This window comes from Liolophura sinensis, chromosome 10, assembly GCF_032854445.1.
Source record: "Liolophura sinensis isolate JHLJ2023 chromosome 10, CUHK_Ljap_v2, whole genome shotgun sequence".
Classification (NCBI taxonomy): Eukaryota; Metazoa; Mollusca; class Polyplacophora; order Chitonida; family Chitonidae; genus Liolophura; species Liolophura sinensis.
The window spans coordinates 12,372,257-12,392,997 of NC_088304.1; the positions used below are offsets into that span (position 1 = coordinate 12,372,257).

Sequence of the window (20,741 nt, forward strand, 5' to 3'; positions counted from 1 at the left end):
GACCCTGTGGAGGCCTGACCATATGCTATCCATTGATCGTAACTATACGTGTAATAAGTAGACCTAACTTTATACGCATATCTACAAGCTATCCAAAATAGCCTCAAATTATTAACAGCTCCGTTTGAAAGACAGAAGAATGGTTACAGCTAACTTCATCCATATAGCATCAGGCTCAATCTACATGTATATTCATTTTCGAGACACCTACAGACATACAGTATAGAATGATTTTGCGCACTTTTTCAGCAAACAGGGTCAAAGTTAAAAGTGAATACAGATTTTTTTTTTTTTTGATTGGTGTTTTACGCCGTACTCAAGAATATTTCACTTATACGACGGCGGGTGGGTGGTGGGTGGAAACCGGGCAGAGCCCGGGGGAAACCCACGACCATCCGCAGGTTGCTTACAGACCTTCTCACGTACGGCCGGAGAAGAAGCCAGCATGAGCTGGACTTGAGCTCACAGCGACCGCATTGGTGAGAGACTCCTGGGTCATTACGCTGCGCTAGCGCTTTAACCGACTGAGCCACGGAGGCCCCAAAGTGAATACAGAGCTATTATAAATAGCCTGATTGATTGTCCGAAATGAACTATTTTAAAGGAAAATAATAATGTGACGTCACTGATACTCACAGGCTGCTTTGGTTGTGTAGCAGATCGCTACAGAATCTGTTTTAAAAAACAATTTATTCCTTTGGAAAAATTACCCTTTCCCACCCTCCCCCCACCCCCACAAAAAAAACAACAAAAAACATATATATTTATTTATTAGTGTTTTCTTCAATTTGAACGGGGGCCTCCGTGACTGAGTGGGGGTTAGCACGCCAGGAGCCTCTCCACAATGGGGTCTCTGTGAGGTCAGGTCCACCTCATTCTGGCCTCCTCTCCGGCCATATGTGACAAAAGTGAAACTGTGTATTCTTGCAGGTCACAATTACATGCATTTGTAAAAGGGACAGGCCAAATGTCCCAGGATTCAGAAGAATCACAGAAGGTGATCCATAAAAAGCCGTCCTAAGATATCCAAAATTAGCAAACTTCAATATACGTGTTTAAATTTAATTCAATTTATTTCTTTATTTTTCAAAGCATCCCCCCATCCCCACCCCACCCTAACCAAAATGATGGGTTCTTCTCGACATAGACAATACGAACAAATCATTAGTTCTTACAAGGTTGGGCACATATGAATCCACCCTGTACTTCACAATCTAAAACTCTTTTCCATGTTGCATGAGCTAATTCCTTATACATGCCATATGTAGACATTTTTTTTAAGCACACTGTATGCGAAATCCTTCTACATTATACCTTTCACAGATTGTTGATTATAGAGGAGATTTGTTCATCCTTGAAACAGATTTCGCCGTTCTTCAGCTGAACTGCATATATGCATAATGGCACGCGTGCACGCACAAACAAGTGCACATCTGTTGCTTTGAGTGTTGCCATGGGAACAGGGCTATCGGACATTATGATTGATCATTTCCATCCCAATTTGCATATTATCTCGCGGCATGGCGCACTTTGACTGATGTGCGGGCTGATTGCGCGGAAAGACCGTGTCCTTCTAAAACGTCTTGACTATTAAAACCGGGATGTCGTGGAGGCCATAAATATTTTGCGGATACCCGCCATTATTATTCATGCGTACGCATGGTGTTGTCATGGTAGTTTGAACATTTATACATCCACCTCCATGTGCTGAAATGGATGGAAGAAAAGATGCTTTTTTGTTTTTACTGATTGTTTGATTGCTTTTGCAATCAGGTGCAGTATACCAAAAGTAAATTTCGCGTGCATGGATTGATAGGCCTAGACCTGCATGTATAGTTGCATTATATGAAAATAAAGAATATACTCTTGTCAACTGCAGATGCTACAGAACTGTAATATATGAGGCTGGCGGCGATGCACTCCCTTATTAATATGAAAATAAAGCAAGCAACAACTGTAAAAAGAAAAATAATTTTAAAAAACAACTAAAGCACACACATGCAAACACAACGGCTAGTTTATATTTCGCACAGCATGCGTGCAAATTCAGATAAAATGATTAGAATGCATGTTTGGTCTGTAAAAATGCACTTTCAGAAGCATATATAAAGGCCCTAAACGACATTTTGCATATACCAACACTTATCTTTCTCTAATTTAGCAAATTAATCAAACTTTACAAAATATCTCTATAAATCAAAGCAAGATGCCAGATCTTCCCACGTATACGGCCGCAGAGGAAGCCAGCATGAGCTGGACTTGAACTCACAGCAATTGCATTGGTGAGAGTATACAGACAGAAATCGCATGTATATACAGACCTATAGGTGCAACATGCATGCAGGTGTAGGCCTATATATGCATGGTTGTCCAACAGGTACATTGTATATATGTTAAGAAATGGTCGTGGGTTTCCCCCGGGCTCTGCCCGGGTTCCCCCCACCATAATGCTGGCCGTCGTCGTATAAGTGAAATATTCTTGAGTGCGACGTAAAACACCAGTCAAATAAATGAATAAATATATGTTAAGAATGTTCGTCTTTATAAGTTTTTAAAATAAAATTTACTAATCGATACCTCACGGAATTTCATCTCATTGTAGTTCATTCCATGAAAGGAATTAGGTGCCGGACTGCATGTTTACAAGTGTATGCAATCTGCCAAGCTCAATGCTGATGTGGTCAGCACAGCGTAATGACCTAGGAGCCTCTCACCAAAGCGGTCGCTGTGAGTTCAAGTCCAACTCATGTTGGCTTCCTCTCCGGACGTACGGACGGGCTCTGTCCGTTTTCCTCCCACCATTATGCTGGCCGTCGTCGTATAAGTGAAATATTCTTGAGTACGGTGTAAAACACCAATCAAATAAAATAAATAAATCAATGCAAAAATGAACATACTATGCATAAGATAGAACTTTCATACATGTATAATGGAAATATTTATCGTGTATGTACAGTGGTAGTATAATATCATTGAAAAACAGATGAGAAACGGGGTATATCTTTTCATTTCAGTTCAGTTTAGCCGAATAAAATTAAACTAATTAAATAAACAACTGATGAAGGAAGACTGTAGAAAGCGCAATGTTCACATGCACATCTGCTGTACTTCGCGTTTATCACAAATCTTATACTGTATTACGCATGACAGCCTGCGGATAGTCGTGGGTTTCCCCCTGGCTCTGCCCGGTTTCATCCTATACACCATAATGCTGACCGCCGTCGTATAAGTGAATGGGTTCGGCGTAAAACATCAATCAAATAAATAATAAATAAATATATTAAGAATGCATGTCGGTTATAGAGATGTAGTTTTTATATATAATGATATACTGAGTGCGAGAATATCATCGTATCATTAGCTCATAGCTTTGTCATACAGAACTCTGTTTTACTTCCTCTGAAAAACCTGCGTATACTACTTTACTGGTGCTTATTCTATCTGCTTTTTGTACACATGCTTCGACAAATGATCAGCTGAAACTGACACTGGCAATGGAGCGCAATGGATCAAATTAATCAGCATGCATGCACGGAAAGATATATCGGCGCTATACAAGGCATGGAGAATACCTAAAGCTATAAGTTGGCTCACATACTTGTAGGCCTACGTGTATATACATGAAGGGCTGTGTATTTGGTCAGTTGAAAATATAACAGATGGTGTACACCATGCATATCATAAATTATTAAGGCGTCCACGTATGAAGTTGGAAAATGTCGCTACGTATAGGGCTAAATTCATGATAATGCATGCACGACTTTTAGAAGGTAAAACACATATTTTATTGGACTTTTAGAGTGTGCGCCTGTACATGTATAAAATTGGCCATTGTATTTTTAATTACAGTATGCTTAAAGAGATTCAGAATCGACATTGATTGGCTGACAGTGTATGGATATAGGATTTCCTGGGTTAAGTTTTACAGCCTTGTTCAGGTTTGAATAAATGAACATGTACCATAGCTAAAGTTCAACTTAGGCAAGGCATAGCATGAGCTTGCATATCTGTCGCACCAGCCAATCAGAATCGATTCTGTATGACTTTAGAGTTACTATATATCATTTATTTATTCATTTGACTGGTGTTTTACCCGCCGTACTCAGTTACTATATGGGTTGAGACTTGCTAGAAGTATACTTTAATTACACCGTTGAACTCACCATTTACCACCACATGCTGTTAGAGGCTCTAAGAATCAATAATCCATCGGTCCGAAATAATTTATCACACTCCCACCTGAAAATTAGTTCACTACATGGCGGTGTTTATGACGTTGTCAAGAATGAGCAGCAGTCAACAAACTTGGTCAGCAAGAGTTCTGTACCCTTGGCTGCTTCTCCAACGCCACGTGCTTCTGTTGACGTCGAGATGCAAATGAGGAGGTCGCGTGCGGTGCATCATTCCCTAGCAACCCTCCCACAGATGAAAGGAGAGAGAACCGATAAAGGGAACAGCCCGGATCGGAAGGGAGAACTTTTCGGAGAAAAACAACTTCAGCACAGGACAACGGGCTCATCAGAAAGGTAGGTTCGAGCACGACCTGAATTCTAAACCCATCTGACCAGTTCTTTTCGGTGCTGCCTTATCTTATGTGATATTTGAAATAAACTTGTTTTCTTTGGTTGCGAGGACTGCGTCGAAGATAAACAACTTGATGTGGAATGGGCTGTTGTTGTTGTTGTTATAAATGTTTTGTATGTTTGATTGAAGGAGTCCTAACCAAGACATTTATAACGTCTTTTTTTTTTTAAAAGTTTGTGGGTTAGATTTTTTTTTTGTAGGTGAGGTACCAAATAAGTATTGACCTTATCCGCATGTATACAGATGCAGTAACTGGACCTAGATATCTTTAGAAAAGTTATTTTTCTGAGAATGAGAATGTATTATGTATACTATCAAAGCCCTGTCTTTTTCCATGAGCTTACCTTGAACACCTCTGTATTTCCGTTGCTGCTATTAATATACTACTGCTGGGCACAAAATAATTTGTCTGGCTGTAGTCACAGTCATTTCAGCTATCAATTCCAGGTAGGTGTTCCCATGTGTCATCAGTAATAAATCCACACAAGCATGCACCTAGTGGAAACTGGATGAATTCTAACTCCAACCGACATGTTTGAATGCATACTCCTCCCAGCTCATACAAGGGAGATAACTACTGACATTACTCTCAATTTTTATATTTTTTACATCTTGTTTAATCTATTCTTTAATTGTTTGAGGAATTTTTTTATTCATCAGTGTTGATTATGGGTTGCCTCTATGTCATTACTGGTGAGTCTGATCGTAAATAATTATCCAGAGTGCATGTCAAAAGGTCTAACTTGTCTAATATTGGCAATGATAATTGTATACATGATTCCCTTCACTGTGAGGAGTATGCAATCAACCATGACAGTTGGAGTTAGAATTTGTCCAGTTTCCACTAGCTTCATGCTTGTGTAGATTTTTTAGTGATGACACACGGGAACATCTACCTGGAATGGATAGATGAGACGACTGCGACTACAAAGTATTTGGTGCCCTGCAGTAGTATACTGAAGCCAGCAAAGGAAGTACAATGGTGTTCAAGGTAAGCTTATGGAACAAGGCAGGGCTGTAATAGTATACATAATCAGAGCTCTACAGAGCTAGTAAATAATATATCAGTACCGATAAATGTATGTGCATAATGTAGATGTTTGATAGTCCCTATGCTGTGCCTCCCTCTTTGGGTTCTGCTTGAACAATTGTAGCCTGTGTATACCAGTAAAACAAGTACATCAACATTATGTGTATGCATTGCAGTTATTTGTGTTAGCTAGTTTAGATAGTGTTGTAAATTGTAACATACTAGTAGCCAGGTTTGTTACATGTACTATTAATCCCCCTAGCTATTGTTTAATTCTTGTAAAGAATAATGTGTTAAACTGCCCCACAATTTGGGGTTGGAAGATTCATGTAAGTCCTCAAAGCCTATATATACTGTACTTGTGGAACACCTGGTTAAAAGTAGTCCAGAGGTAGCCCAGAGGTAGTACCAATGCCTACAGTGGCATATGTAGATATGAACATACTACATGTAGTTCTTTAAACCGGATCAGGGTATCCCTATATATAGTCTTTACTGCGTTGGAGACTTCTTGATGTTTTTGGAGGCAGACACTTTCAGTACAAGCCCATTATATATATATATATATATATATATATATATATATATATATATATATATATATATACATGTGTGTGTGTGTGATGTGTAATTTGTGAAAGTAATTTGTAACTAACACATCACATTCTGCTCCCAGCTGTCACTTTTGCCAGTTGTACAAGTATGATGTAGTTTTCAAACAGTACAATTTGTGTGCGTACATTTTTAAAATGAATTTATCATTTACATTTAAATGTCAAGATTTGAACAACTTGTATATTTCTTGTGAGTGCTTGGATTTTAAAAAAAGTCAGACATTTGTGACAACCTCTTAGTTAGAGTTTACTCCTGGAACTGCATATTTATTCTAAATATCAATTAAATGTAATTATCTTGAATGTTGATCATTCCATCAGATTTTATCTACAGGATTACAGGTTAAATTAACTGTAAAAACAATTTTACACACTATATTAGAAATACAAACTTACATATTATATACAAAGATGCATAGATATAGATAAGTAAAAGTTTAAATTAAATGTAAGAAAATTGAGGCTATTACAACTTCTCTTTTAGTTGATTTGACTGAGATTTTTGAAACTGCTATATAGTGATAGAACACTGCTTAATAAATGTACCAATTTACATTGACAGTGTAAAAATGTATGTAAATTGCTTGGGCTTCTTCACTAGTAATGCAAGTACACGTCTTCATGTTGTAACTTATTTCAATTTTAACTATGTCGTTCTGTAGTGTATACTGATTGACTGTGCGTCTCTTTATAATTACATCATGTTCATTTATCTTGAGAAAAGGGGTCCTTGAGTCATAGACTGTGTCTGACGTGTCTGAAATAGATTCTTTCACAGAATCAGGGAGGTTTTGAATGTGACAGAGGTCTTGGACATTGCAGAGTCCAGAGGTGAAGATGGCACAGACGACAACACGGCGTGGGGAATCCAGCGATGAGATGGGGGAGGACAACACACAGGAGATGGAACTGACTCGCCTCAGGAAACAGCTACGAGGGATGGAGATTGACAGGAAGGCTTACGTGGAGGATGCCAGCAACATTCTGAGGAAACAAGAGTGAGTGGTCAGATACACTGTACATGTATGTGTTTGATAATCTGAATATTGGCATCAGGGCACCTAAAACAATTACTTATTTCCCATCATACACTTACAAACGACTTAAAATATTAGGTGGGTGGCCCGTTTTTTTTTTTGTTTTTTTTTTTTAATACAGTGTTTTTGTTTTTCTTGAGGAGAAATTAAAACTGACGCAAGTCATAGAAAATCAAAGAATATAGGTTCATTTCAAGTGTGCAAAATCAATCCCTTATCACATGGTAGACCTGAATATATGTGAAACTGCACTCCGTTAATTACAGAGTTAATTACAGAGTTAATTACAGCAGTACTTAAACACAAAGACATTCAGGTTTACGGTTTAAACACATCATAATCTTGGGAAGAGCACAGAGGAAGACACTGTACATGATTAACTCGTGTGTGTGTGAAAATAAAAATTGATTTTGTAGAGTTTTTTGTGATTGCCCATGCTGCAGTCTGCATTTACAAGACTGACAAAGAGTTTAGGGATACTCATGCATGCATGAAGGCTTCTCATGTTTCCTCCTTGTGCAAAGGCTGATTTGTGTATGTAGTACACACATGCGGGAACTTTCCTGCACACATGGGTGGTTTGTACATGCAGGCTTCTCATGTCTCCTCCTTGTGCAAAGGCTGATTTGTGTATGTAGTACACACATGCAGGAGCTTTCCTGCACACATGGGTGGTTTGTACATGCAGGCTTCTCATGTCTCCTCCTTGTGCATAGGCTGATTTGTGTATGCAGTACACACATGCAGGAGCTTTCCTGCACACATGGGTGGTTTGTACATTGCCCTTGGATGGGCAGTGCACTTTTTAATGGAAAACAAAGTTAAACTTCTATCTAAAAAGCTTTTCTGTAGCATACCTTTTCTAGAATTCATAAGATAAGAATTCATTTGTGAGTCAGATTTTACACCACTTAATAACTGTTCTATTTTATGCATATTTTGAGTTGTTTTCATTGACGTCTATCAATGTTGGTGTCTGACTGCAGACTACTTAATTTCTGGGTTGATAACTGGAGCCTTAAGAAAACTAGTTTAAAGCTATTTTTTAAGCTGCCAAAAACCAAACTTGGCAAGCTTTTTTTTACTCAACTGCACACAGTATTAAAAAAAAAATGTTTTCTTGTAATGGACTTTGTTTAATGCCAGGTGTATTCTCAATTCTTTGTTGTTTGTTTTTCTTTTTATCTCTTGGTAAGGAACATATGACAGATCCTGGGCTTGCCGAGAACGAACATACATGTTCATGTAAATAATGGATTGGCTATGCCCATCTACTAGGTTAATCAGCAGATTAGAACACCAGCGTTAATAATTGACGTTAGAATATTGATTACCTGGAAGCAGGTGTACCGGCTTATATACACATGTGTAGAGTGCTGGCCCTGGGATCACAAAGTGATGTTAGACTTTAAAAGTCAAAATTTCAATCATGAAACTTGGGACCTGTATGTTACTTTCTGTTATTTTAGCTGAGATTTGTTTTACAATAACTTATCCAGAATTTAAGTTGTCAAGCAATATTTTGACCTTACTACGTAAGAAATAACAATTTTAAAGTGGTTTGAAATTTTAACTGAAGTCTAAGACTGCTTCGTGACCACAGGGTCAGGTCTTTACCTCAGGGACACAAACTTGCCTATGCAGCCCATTCCAGAGCTGGTGATACAAGTGCTTTTATGAGTTTCATTATAATTACTTTCTTTGGATTTGACGGACTTAAAGGGGTTAAAGGGTCGCATTTCTATGTTTTTGAGTTACTTATTACAGAACTGGACTCAAAGATTCCACTTTGGGACTGAGATAGGCTTTAGTCCTCCAATATCCCCTCATATCAGATAGAGTCGTTGTTGTATCCTCCTCTAATACTTCCCCTCACAACAGATGGCCATTATTTTGTTTATCATGTTTATTCACCAGTTTCAGTTGCATATAATAAATGTAAAAAATAACATGTTCGCAGGATTAAAGCTCAGTGAGCTTGTTCTATCCCAGAGTAAATATGAGTATATGAAAGATATGTATACATATGTACTACACTGTTGTTAAGCCATACGTGAACACACATATATTTATATATATACTGACGCACACTAACAAAAGTAAGTATCCTTACTTTGTAATTGTATCTGCTAATATTAATATTTCCCCTCACATCACAGATACTGTCATTATTGTATCCCCTAATATTCCCCTCAGAACTGAGCTTCTCTAATATTTCCCCTTACATCAGAGATACTGTCATTATTGAATCCTCTCATATTTTCCCTCAGAACCAAGATTGTCATTACTATGTCCTCTAATATTACTGAACTGAGATTGTCATTATTGTATCCTCTGATATTCCCCTCAGAACTGAGATTGTCATTACTGTATCCTGTAATATTTCCCTTCAGAACTGAGATTGTCATTACTGTATCCTGTAATATTTCCCTTCAGAACTGAGATTGTCATTATTGTATCCTCTGATATTCCCCTCAGAACTGAGATTATCATTACTGTATCCTGTAATATTTCCCTTCAGAACTGATATTGTCATTGGTGTATCCTCTAATATTTCCCCTCAGGACTGAGATTGTCATTACTGTATCCTCAAATATTTCCCCTCAGGACCGAGATTAATGACTAGTCATTACTGTGTCATTTAATATTCCCCCTCAGGGCAGAGATAAAGTCATTACTGTGTCATGTAATATTGCTCCTCAGAGCAGAGATAGTCATTACTGTGTCATGTAATATTTCCCCTCAGAGCAGAGATAGAGTCATTAGTGCATCATTTAATATTCCCCATCAGAGTAGAGATAGTCATTACCCCTCAGAACTGAGATTGTCATTATTGTATCCTCTGATATTTCCCTGAGAACTGAGATTGTCATTACAGTATCCTCTAATATTTCCCTTCAGAACTGAGATTGTCATTGGTGTATCCTCTAATATTTCCCCTTAGGACTGTGATTGTCATTGCTGTATCCTCAAATATTTCCCCTCAGGACTGAGATTGTCATTACTGTATCCTCAAATGTTTCCCCTCAGAACTGAGATTGTCATTACTGTATCCTCTGATATTTCCCTTAGAGATAGTTATTACTCTGTCATTTAATATTCCACCTCAGAGCAGAGATAAAGTCATTACTGTGTCATCTAATATTCCCCTCAGAGCAGAGATAGTCATTACTGTGTCATGTAATATTCCCCCTTCAGAGCAGAGATAGTCATTACTGTGTCATTTAATATTCCCCCTCAGGGCAGAGATAAAGTCATTACTGTGTCATGCAATATTCCCCCTCAGGGCAGAGATAGTCATTACTGTGTCATGTAATATTTCCCCTCAGAGCATAGATAGAGTCATTAGTGCATCATTTAATATTCCTCATCAGAGCAGAGATAGTCATTACTGTGTCATCTAATATTCCCCCTCAGAGCAAAGATTGAGTCATTACTGTGTCATCTAATATTTCCCCTCACAGTAGATATAGTCATTACTGTGTCATCTATTATTCCCCCTCAGAGCAGAGATAGAGTCATTACTTTGTCATCTAATATTTCCCCATCAGAGCAGAGATAGAGTCATTACTGAAGGAAAATGAGGAGATCCAGACAATCCTGCGACTTGTCCAGAGCGAGAGGAATGAAGGACTCGATGCCACCAACGCCGCACAACTCTCCAAGCTGATAGAGGAGGTGGATGGTTACCACAAAGAGGTGGAACAGGAAAAATCCATGCTCAGTGCACTTGACATTCAGGTCAGGATAGGCTTGTTAACATTTTCAGTTCTGGTACTCTTCCCTGGTATGCTCCCAAAAAATTTTTTGTTATTAGGAAATCACAGTTATTATAACCTTTCCGTTTCCACCACATTATAGGTTTCCTAGAAGAGATGAAAGTGTTTGAACACTCACATCATATTTCAGCCTGGGAAAACATACCATCATAAATATTAGGGCTCACTATAAAGACTGATATATGATTTGTAGATTCCTCAATTATAGACACTTTAATGATCATTTCATTTCATGCCCACTTTATCACTGAAAACAGTGATACACTACATAATTATATGTCTTATAATACAGTTCTTAATCTCACTGAGTATGTTGGTAGTGTCAGTAGATATACTTGTTCTGCAGGTGCAGTAATTCATTTCATCAGATGCGACACTGAGAGCAGTGATAGTGCCCGTATAATGCTGGAAGGGTGTATTTATGTCATTATCTTTGTCACGGAGCACGTTGACAGTACCTGTATTTTGCTGGTAGGGTGTTTCATTTCATCAGCTTTGCCACTGAGGACATTGACAGTGCCTGAACATGTATAATGATGACAGGGTATTTCATTTCATCAGCTGTGCCCCTGAGAATATTGGTAGTGCCCGTATAATGCTGGCAGAGTGTTTCATTTCATCAGCTGTGCTCCTGAGAATATTGGTAGTGCCTGTATAATGCTGGCAGAGTGTTTCGTTTCATCAGCTGTGCCCCTGAGAATATTGATAGTGCCTGTATAATGCTGGCAGAGTGTTTCATTTCATCAGCTGTGCTCCTGAGAAGATTGATAGTGCCTGTATAATGCTGGCAGAGTGTTTCATTTTATCAGCTGTGCCACTGAGAACATCGGATAGTGCCTGTACATGTATAATGATGGTAGGGTCATTTCATCAGCTGTGCCCCTGAGAACATTGATAGTGCATGTATAATGCTGGTAGGGTGTTTTATTTCATCAGCTTAGCCATTGAGAACATTGACAGTACCTGTATAATGTTGGGTGCTTTATTTCATCAGCTGTGCCACTGAGAACATTGACAGTACTTGTATAATGCAGGCAGGGTGCATGTATTTCATTTCATTAGTCGTGACACTGAGAATGGTAGTAGTGCCTTTATACCTCTGAAGCTGGATCTCATTTCATCAGCAGTACCATTGAGGGAAGAAATTGCCTCTATGCATTATAGAGCTCATTTCCTTTCCAATCAGACAGCATGCATGGTTGCTGTTACAGATCCTTACAGTTGAAAAACAGATCCTGCACCAAAGGAAAAAACCAACAGGTCCGCGCGTACGGTCAGCGAGCAGCATTCGACCAATCTGCAAACGGCTCAATGTCATGGAAAACAGACTCCATAAGGTAATTAAGCAATTCTCTTATCATGCATGTCAAGTGGATCAGAAAAACAAAAGTAATCCACATTTGACATGAATAAAATAGACAATTAATGAAAATGTTTTCATTGTAACACTTTGATATTTCACACACAGTATTTATTGAATATTAAGTGTCATTCAATAAAAATATGAGCATCATAGATGAAAGCGTACGCAAACAGCAACATGTTACAGCTGTTTTAATATTATTTCACTTATGACATATATGAATCTAAAATTTCAGATATATATGTTTCTAATAAATTTCACTCTATGTCCATATGTAATGGAGACATGTCAAAACCTGGGCAGGCAGCAGGACCATTTTATTCATAATGCCGCCACCTCACGAGACTGAAAGATATGCCAACTTTGCACATCAAACTGTTACATTTAAAACATTTGGAATAATTGTGTATTTTGGGAGGGTTATCATTTGTTCTGACCGACCTAAGCTATAAACACATTACAGAATGTCACCTGACAGCACTTAATTACAGACTCTCAGTTTGGTACTCATAATTAAGGGACCCACTCTGTGGCCTAATGGTAGGGTAGTAGCTAGTGTAACCATCACACTGACTCAGGAGCCTCTCATCAATGCGGTCACTGTGAGTTCAAGTCCAGCTCATGATGACTTTCTCTCTGGCTGTATGGGGGAAGGTTTTCCAGCAACCTGTGGATGGTTGTGCACAGGTTTCCTCTGGGCACTGCCCGGTTTCCTCTGGGCACTGCCCGGTTTCCTCTGGGCACTGCCCGGTTTCCTCCCACCATAATGATGGCCGACAGCATATAAGTGAAATATTCTTGAGTACAGTCTTAAACACCAATCAAATGAAAAAATACATGTATTAAAAATAAAACAGTTGAAGTTCATCATACTTTATGTCATGTGTCTCCCAGGCCACTGTGATGTTTAACCAGCAGTTAGCTAACAATGCCAAGTTGAGAGCAGAAATTGATGACCTAAGACAGGAGAAGAACGTCTTTGATAACTTGTACAAGAGGCTGTCTCGCCAATTTGAGGAGCTAAAAAAAGAGAAGACAGTTGTTATACAAGAGGCTACGCAGGCCTACGAAGAGAGGTGAGGGATGTTGAAAATTAGAACAGACTTCAACTGCTGATGTATTAAGTATTTATGGCCCTCATCTGAAAATATTGCTTAACTTTTGAAATACACAAAATCTTGATATTCTCAAAATATAAAAAGTGATTAGAGCATTTAGCACATTTAAGGTTGAATACCAAAGATATTGCTCTCTTAAAGCGTGGAAATAATAACCCTCTGGACGTTCTGCATTACTCTTACTCAAACAATATTTACGGTATTCACGCTTCGTATTCTGTGTACCAGCCCCAATAGCACAGTTGGTAGAGGGTCCACTTGGGAGCGGTAGATCCATGGTCAATCCTGGGTGGAGTCACACCTAAGACCTTAAAAGAGGAAGTTGTAACTTCCTCGCTTTGCGTGCAGCATGAAGGGGATAGTGCAACGACTGGGTGTACCCTAATTTAAGTAATCCAAACCTCTGGTTGTTTTTTACCTGTAGATATGAGGCGCAGAACAAGATGGTGACATTGCGGGAGCGCGTAGAGAAGGACGAGGCGCTGAACGAGTCTGAGATGAAGGAACTGGAGCGAGTCATCCACCAGGATAACAAGCTGAAGGAGTTCATGATTGCCAAGCTCAGGACCGGGCCTTCTTCAAGGCTGAAGAAGAAGCCAAGAAAAGCAAAGGTACATGTAATTATATAGTATTTTGCTTCATTTCAATCCCAGTTTATCATGTGGGATCCTGCTTCAATCCCTGTTTATAATGTGGGATACCACTTTAGTTTCAATTTATAATGTGGGATCCTACTTCAATCCCACTGTATAATGTGGGATCCCACTTCAGTCCCGGTTTATAATGAGGGGATCCCATTTCAATCCCAGTTTATAATGAGGGATCCCATTTCAATCCCAGTTTATAATGTGAGATCCCACATCAATCTCAGTTCATAATGTGAGATCCCACTTCAGTCCCAGTTTATAGTGTGGGAACTCTCTTTAATCCCAGTTCATAATCAGGGATCCATTTCAATCCCAGTTTATAATGTGAGATCCCACATCAATCTCAGTTCATAATGTGAGATCCCACTTCAATCCCAGTTTTATAGTGTGGGAACTCTCTTTAATCCCAGTTTATAATCAGGGGTTCCATTTCAATCCCGGTTTTATAATGAGGGATCCCACTTCAATCCCAGTTTATAATGTGAGATCCCACATCAATCTCAGTTTATAGTGTGGGAACTCTCTTTAATCCCAGTTTATAATCAGGGGTTCCATTTCAATCCCAGTTTATAATGAGGGATCCCATTTCAATCCCAGTTTATAATGTGAGATCCCACATCAATCTTGGTTCATAATGTGAGATCCCACTTCAATCCCAGTTTATAGTGTGGGAACTCTCTTTAATCCCAGTTCATAATCAGGGATCCCATTTCAATCCTATTTTATAATGTGAGATCCCACATCAATCTCAGTTTATAATGTGAGATCCCACATCAATCAGTTGATAATGTGAAATCCCACAGCAGTCCCAGTTTATAATGTGATTTAACACCAATTCAAGAAATAAACTAGAAACAATCAGAACTGGCACAAAACTCCACCCCAGCTAAATATACAAAAGGGCGTATGAGTTTCAAAAAAAGTATGTTGGACTAGCCACTGTGAAAAGGTAAAGTATGCATTTCATGTATTTTGTGTATGTCACAGTGTTAAAAAATCGTTCAAAAATTTCCTGGATCTGGAATCCAGACCCAGGTGACCACAAAATATGGTACTTGTAATTCTTCACCCTTTTCACATGTTTGCAAGGTGATTGTTCAAGCATTGTTCTGTGAAGACTGACAAAATTATACTTTTTGTGAAGCCCTGGAATTGGCCAACCCAGCCCATGTAGTTTTGTCTCCAGAATCACAAATTAAAAATGTGCATGAAGGACACTTATAGTTGCTCTTTCATATTAGGGTAGAATTAGAGTAGATTGTCCCTATGCCAAGCTGTGCACAGAATTTCATCCAGATCTGTGCATGGCCTGTTTCCAAGAAAGCCCCGATGGGACGGTCAAATAAACAGCAACAAAAACACCCAGAGAAGTGCATTTCTAGAATCAAATTAATATCACAAAACATTACTTGTGGTGGTGAAGCTTTAACATTTTTCCAGTAGGATATCACCCTACCTCCCTAACAAACTTTAAAACATGTACCTTTCTAGGAAAAGTAGATCTCTCAGTGTCAGACAAAAAATGTGCATAATGGTCAAGGGGAAAGTTGTAGGTCATGTATACAAATAGTTATTTATTTATTTATTTCATTGATGTTATTACGTCGTACTCGAGAATATTTCACTTATATGACGACAGCCAGCATGATGGTGGGAGGAAACCAAGCAGAGCCCGCGGGAAACTCGCAACCATCCGCAGGTTGCTGGCAATTTGATGTTAAATGCCGACTCGAGAATATTTCACTTATATGACGACAGCCAGCATGATGGTGGGAGGAAACCAAGCAGAGCCCGCGGGAAACTCGCAACCATCCGCAGGTTGCTGGCAATTTGATGTTAAATGCCGTACTCAAGAATATTTCACTTATATGACGACAGCCAGCATGATGGTGGGAGGAAACCAAGCCAGAGGCCATGGGTAGTATAATAAATATATTTAATATATTTGCAGGCCACGAGCAAGAACTGAATCACTCAGTGGAGAAACAGATCATCGAGTCATACGAGGAAGCGTTCTCCATGATCAAAGAGATTACAGGGGAAGACGACTTGGAGAACATCGTCAATAACTTCATTCAGAAGGAAGATGAAAACTTCGCTCTGTTTAACTATGTCAATGAACTAAACGACGAAACAGAACAATTGCAGGAGGAAGTCAACACCATCAAGAAAAACATCGTCACCTTCAGAGAGGACAACATCAAGCTGGATGAAGAGAGGAAGCAGTTTCTTAAGGAGTTGGAGGTGGGGAAAATCGTTTTAAAAGATACTATATGCTGGGCCCTGTTGTGCAAAACTGTTTTAAGACTTAATACCAGATTTGACTTTAAGCAAATGTTCAGTTTTGTAATTAGCCCAAAAATAATTGTGTAACAGTACATTAAATTATGAAGTAAATCAGTTGCTCTTACACTCTTATTTTGGACAAATGTATCAGCTTCTGAGTTTGGCTAAAATTTTTAATATAAAAATGTGACTTAATATTGGTATTAGCTAATACACTTTTGAACAGCTGGGCCCGGGAGAGTTTTGGCAAAAAATCCTTATTCAATAATCCAATCAAATTTTCTGAATTTACCAAGAATAGCTCACATTGTTGCATTTCATTAAATATCGGTCTTGTACATGTACTATTGATGATGTCAAAATGACTCTAAAGTTTGAAAAAGTTCAAAAACGCGATGCACTCAATTTTAGGAACTTTATTGGGTTTTGCATGGTATTTTAAAGTAATAGCCAAAATTCTGTTTGGTAAGGTTTTACTAATTCTTTGCAGTAGAACAATGCAAATTGAATTCAGCTTTAAACTGAACTGCTGTTGGACAGGAAACAGCACCTTATTGTTTTAAGATGCAAAATCTTCCATCAACATTTCATTCTAGCTAGCTTTTACTTGGGTTATTGAGTTGTTAAAAACAAGTGTGCCTTTCAGTTGACCTTGGAACCAAGCCGCGATTGGGCGAGAATACCTTATCAACTTGTTTAAAATACAAATTCATTTTTTAGCGAGCTTTAACATAGGACTATTGACTTTTAAACGTATCTTTTCACTGTGTGCTCAGATTCGCACAAACCGGGCTGCAGCAGAGGCAGACGAGCTAGAGAAGGCACACACACAGGAGCGTAAAACGCTGGAGGAACTGAAGGGGGGCATTGCCACACTGTTCAAAATTGTGGACTGCGACCCTTCCATGATGAGGGAGATGCTAGGCAGTGTGGACGAGGTCACAGATAAGAACGTCATGCAGTATTTAGGAGTGGTGGGAACAGAAGGCACTGGAGATGCTACATATATACCCAGTATCTCGATATGAAGGTGAGTGAGATTTTAGCCAAGAAATATTTATTTATTTACCCTGTACTGAAGAATATTTCACTTATTGTGACATTGGCCAGCGTTACAGTGGGAGGAAACTGAGGAGAGCCCTGGGGGAAATCAACAACCATCTGCAGGTTGCTGGCAGGCCTTCCCAGTTACAACCGAAGAGGATGCCTGCATGAACTGGACTTGAACTCATAGCAACCGCATTGGTGAGAGGCTCCTGTGTCATTGCATCGTGCTGGCACACTAACCACTCAATCAAGGAGGACCCCTCCACGAAGCGCTATGTTTGTGAACCTTTTAACCTTTTATATTGGGTTAAAGGTGTAGTTTAAAGTTTAAAATGGCTTCTATAGTAAGAGCTGTGAGTTTTACTAGATATGAAGTGAGTGCCAAATGGTGTGGAATGGAATGGAAGAAAGTTAGTTAGGAACATACTGTTTTGTTTATGTACTTACAATACCTGCATTTTATTGGTGTTTATTGGTGTTCAGTAATATTCAAGAATATTCTTGTTCAACACCATATTCAAGAATTTTCTTATTCAACACCATATTCAAGAATTTCCTTATTCAACACCATATTCAAGAATTTTTCACTAAGCTGACAGTGGTCATACTTTGGCTGATAACTGACAATATTTCCAACCTCCAAAAACCCTGAGTGTAACGAGTGGGCTAGGGGTGGATTTGATCATGCGATCTCAGAGCCAATTGGTTTTTGACGCTAACAACACATTAACAATCGGTGCAACTTGAGTGTAACGAGGTGGGCTAGGTGGATTATTGATCATGCGATCTCAGAGCCAATTGGTTTTGACACTAACAACACATTAACAATCGATGCAACTTGAGTGTAATGAGTGGGCTAGGGGTGGATTTGATTATGCGATCTCAGAGCCAATTGGTTTTGATGCTAACAACACATTAAACAATCGATGCCTTGTGTTTGTACATACATATATACATGTTTGTATGCGGCTAAACCAATGTTATGTTATCCCATGCTATTTTCCTCCCTGACAGGTTAAGAAGGGTACCCCTCAGACACAGCCCTACCTCATCCCCTGGCATGCCTGGGGAGGAAGCGCCCAGGGCACCTACAACCACCAGCAACAGGGCTCCCTCCATAATGCCACCAAGCCTGGGGTAAGCCTCATGGCTGACTTTAAGAATCATACAGCACAGCTCAGTTGTCCATCAGATTTTGTTACGTGTATAAACCAAACAGATTCCTGTAACTTGATCTCACAGCAATCTGATTTTTAACAGATTGATTTTTTTTTTCTCAAGGCAAATAAGTGAGGATAAAATGTAAGCCATGTCAAAGATACATACTTAATTCTTCAGACAGGTGAAGATCTTATCGATTAATTATATACCGGTAATCATTTCTTTACTGCTTTGTAACAGGAATTTAGATAGATTGCAGTACCGTTTACATTAATATTTAATGCAGTGAATTCCTGGATTCCCTTAAAGAACATGAGGCTGCGTGAACAAAAGTTTTATGGAAACAGTTATGACAAATTCTACCTGATCTTTTACATTATTCAGTTTTAATATACAGTGTATCAAATTTGTATCATTTGTTTGTACATGTATCATCCAGCTGGTAAGCTAAAACTTGGCTTGAGAATCAGTAGTAATTGCCACTGGTTATCTCCCTTGATGTGCCTAGGGTAGCATGCGTGCATAAAATGAGCTATTTGTGACCACTGCAATACAACACGTATCTGGTATAATCCGTGGTCAATTTACATCTGTGCTGTTTTGGTAGCCATTTTGGTTTGTTTGTTCAAATTTGTGATAGACACTTTTAAGCCCCTAAACTTTTGTGTGTAAATGATACATGTAATAGTCAGTAAATGAATTTCCTTTCGTAACATTTTCATCAATCTCTTAGATGGCAGATCACCTGTTATGGGGGTCTTCCAGCAACCTGCGGATGGTCGTGGGTTTCCCCAGGCTCTGCCCGGTTTCCTCCCACCATAATGCTGGCCGTCGTCGTATAAGTGGAATATTCTTGAGTACAGCGTAAAACTCCAATCTAATAAATAAATAACCTGTCATGGGAACTGCCTGTAGTACATGGACTTAGTTGATGTCATGGCCTTGTACAATTTACCTTTTCCTATATGTGAAAAGGTTGAGGAATTAGGGTACTGCTCCTTTTCTGATGGCATTGATGTATGACTTATCTCCCTTGCTCTGCTTGCAGTGGTACTGACGACGTCTCTGACGACGACAACGAGGAACTGAACAGTCGACCGTTCACGCGTGAGGAACTGAGCCAGCTGGTGCTGCAGAACCTGAACCGCCCACGCACTACCGTCTCCTCCTCCCCCAATGCCACACCCAACCGCACCGCCACTATCAAGGACACCAAGAAAAAGCCAACCAAAAAGTAGAGCAGGATGGCTTTAAAATATATTCAAGGAGCAACCTCACGATATATAACTGCATCTTTATCATGTGAAAGAGTTTTTGCAAACTGCTTAAAATTTGAACTCCACCAAAACTTCCTTCGCTGTAAAATTTTTCAGCTGTTCCACTTAATTTTCTAGTAAACATATTTATTAGCTATGGCTTATAGGTTTTTGATACTTAACTTTATTCACTTTTTGCATTGTAATGCAATATTATAAGTTCTTTCTTACACCAAAATGCATTTTGATATGTACAGGTATAAATGTATGTCAACTTTTCACGAAAACTTTAAAGGTGATTTTAATTTTTTTATCATGCTGTTTTACAGCATTCAAATGTGAGCAACTTTTATAACATTTTTGTACTATTTTTATACACGTATATGTGCACATGCAAACTTGTATTTCTGCTCTCAATATTCGGAAGTGCATTGTTGGAATAGAAGCTGTTAAATTATAGACAGCTTCTATTATATATAAAATATGCAAAACTAAATATCTTGTCTTGAAGTCTTCATTTCAGTCTCATTCTACATATAAACTGGTGCACTTTTTGTGATATAATTGTTAGAGATGTGTACAGATTTACACATTGTTTTTTGTTAAAGACATGTAAGAGAAATAAAGAGCTTAAATTAAAATTTTTTATGTGATCAGTGATGTATATGATGTGTCTTCGTTCAAGTTACAAGTAAGACATTAAACCCCAAGCACTCACTCACCCACTCGTTCCAGTTACAAGTGGGGCCTCTGTGGCTCAGTTGGTTAGCGCACTAGCGCAGCGTAATGACCCAGGAGTCTCTCATTCCTGGAAGATTT

The 20,741-nt window shown here is 38.8% G+C and overlaps 1 protein-coding gene across 1 annotated transcript; it reads left to right on the plus strand.

Moving 5' to 3' along the window:
• The first annotated feature begins 4,426 nt into the window (after positions 1 to 4,426).
• On the plus strand, positions 4,427 to 20,487 carry LOC135476893 (coiled-coil domain-containing protein 63-like). Its single transcript, XM_064757038.1, is given in 12 exon segments — positions 4,427 to 4,526; positions 7,051 to 7,226; positions 10,817 to 11,006; positions 12,256 to 12,381; positions 13,302 to 13,483; positions 13,950 to 14,083; positions 14,086 to 14,136; positions 16,124 to 16,416; positions 17,235 to 17,435; positions 17,437 to 17,492; positions 18,520 to 18,642; positions 19,715 to 20,487. Coding segments are annotated over 11 exon segments (1,707 nt in total). The 5' UTR covers positions 4,427 to 4,526; positions 7,051 to 7,065; the 3' UTR covers positions 19,905 to 20,487.
• Positions 20,488 to 20,741: the final 254 nt, after the last annotated feature.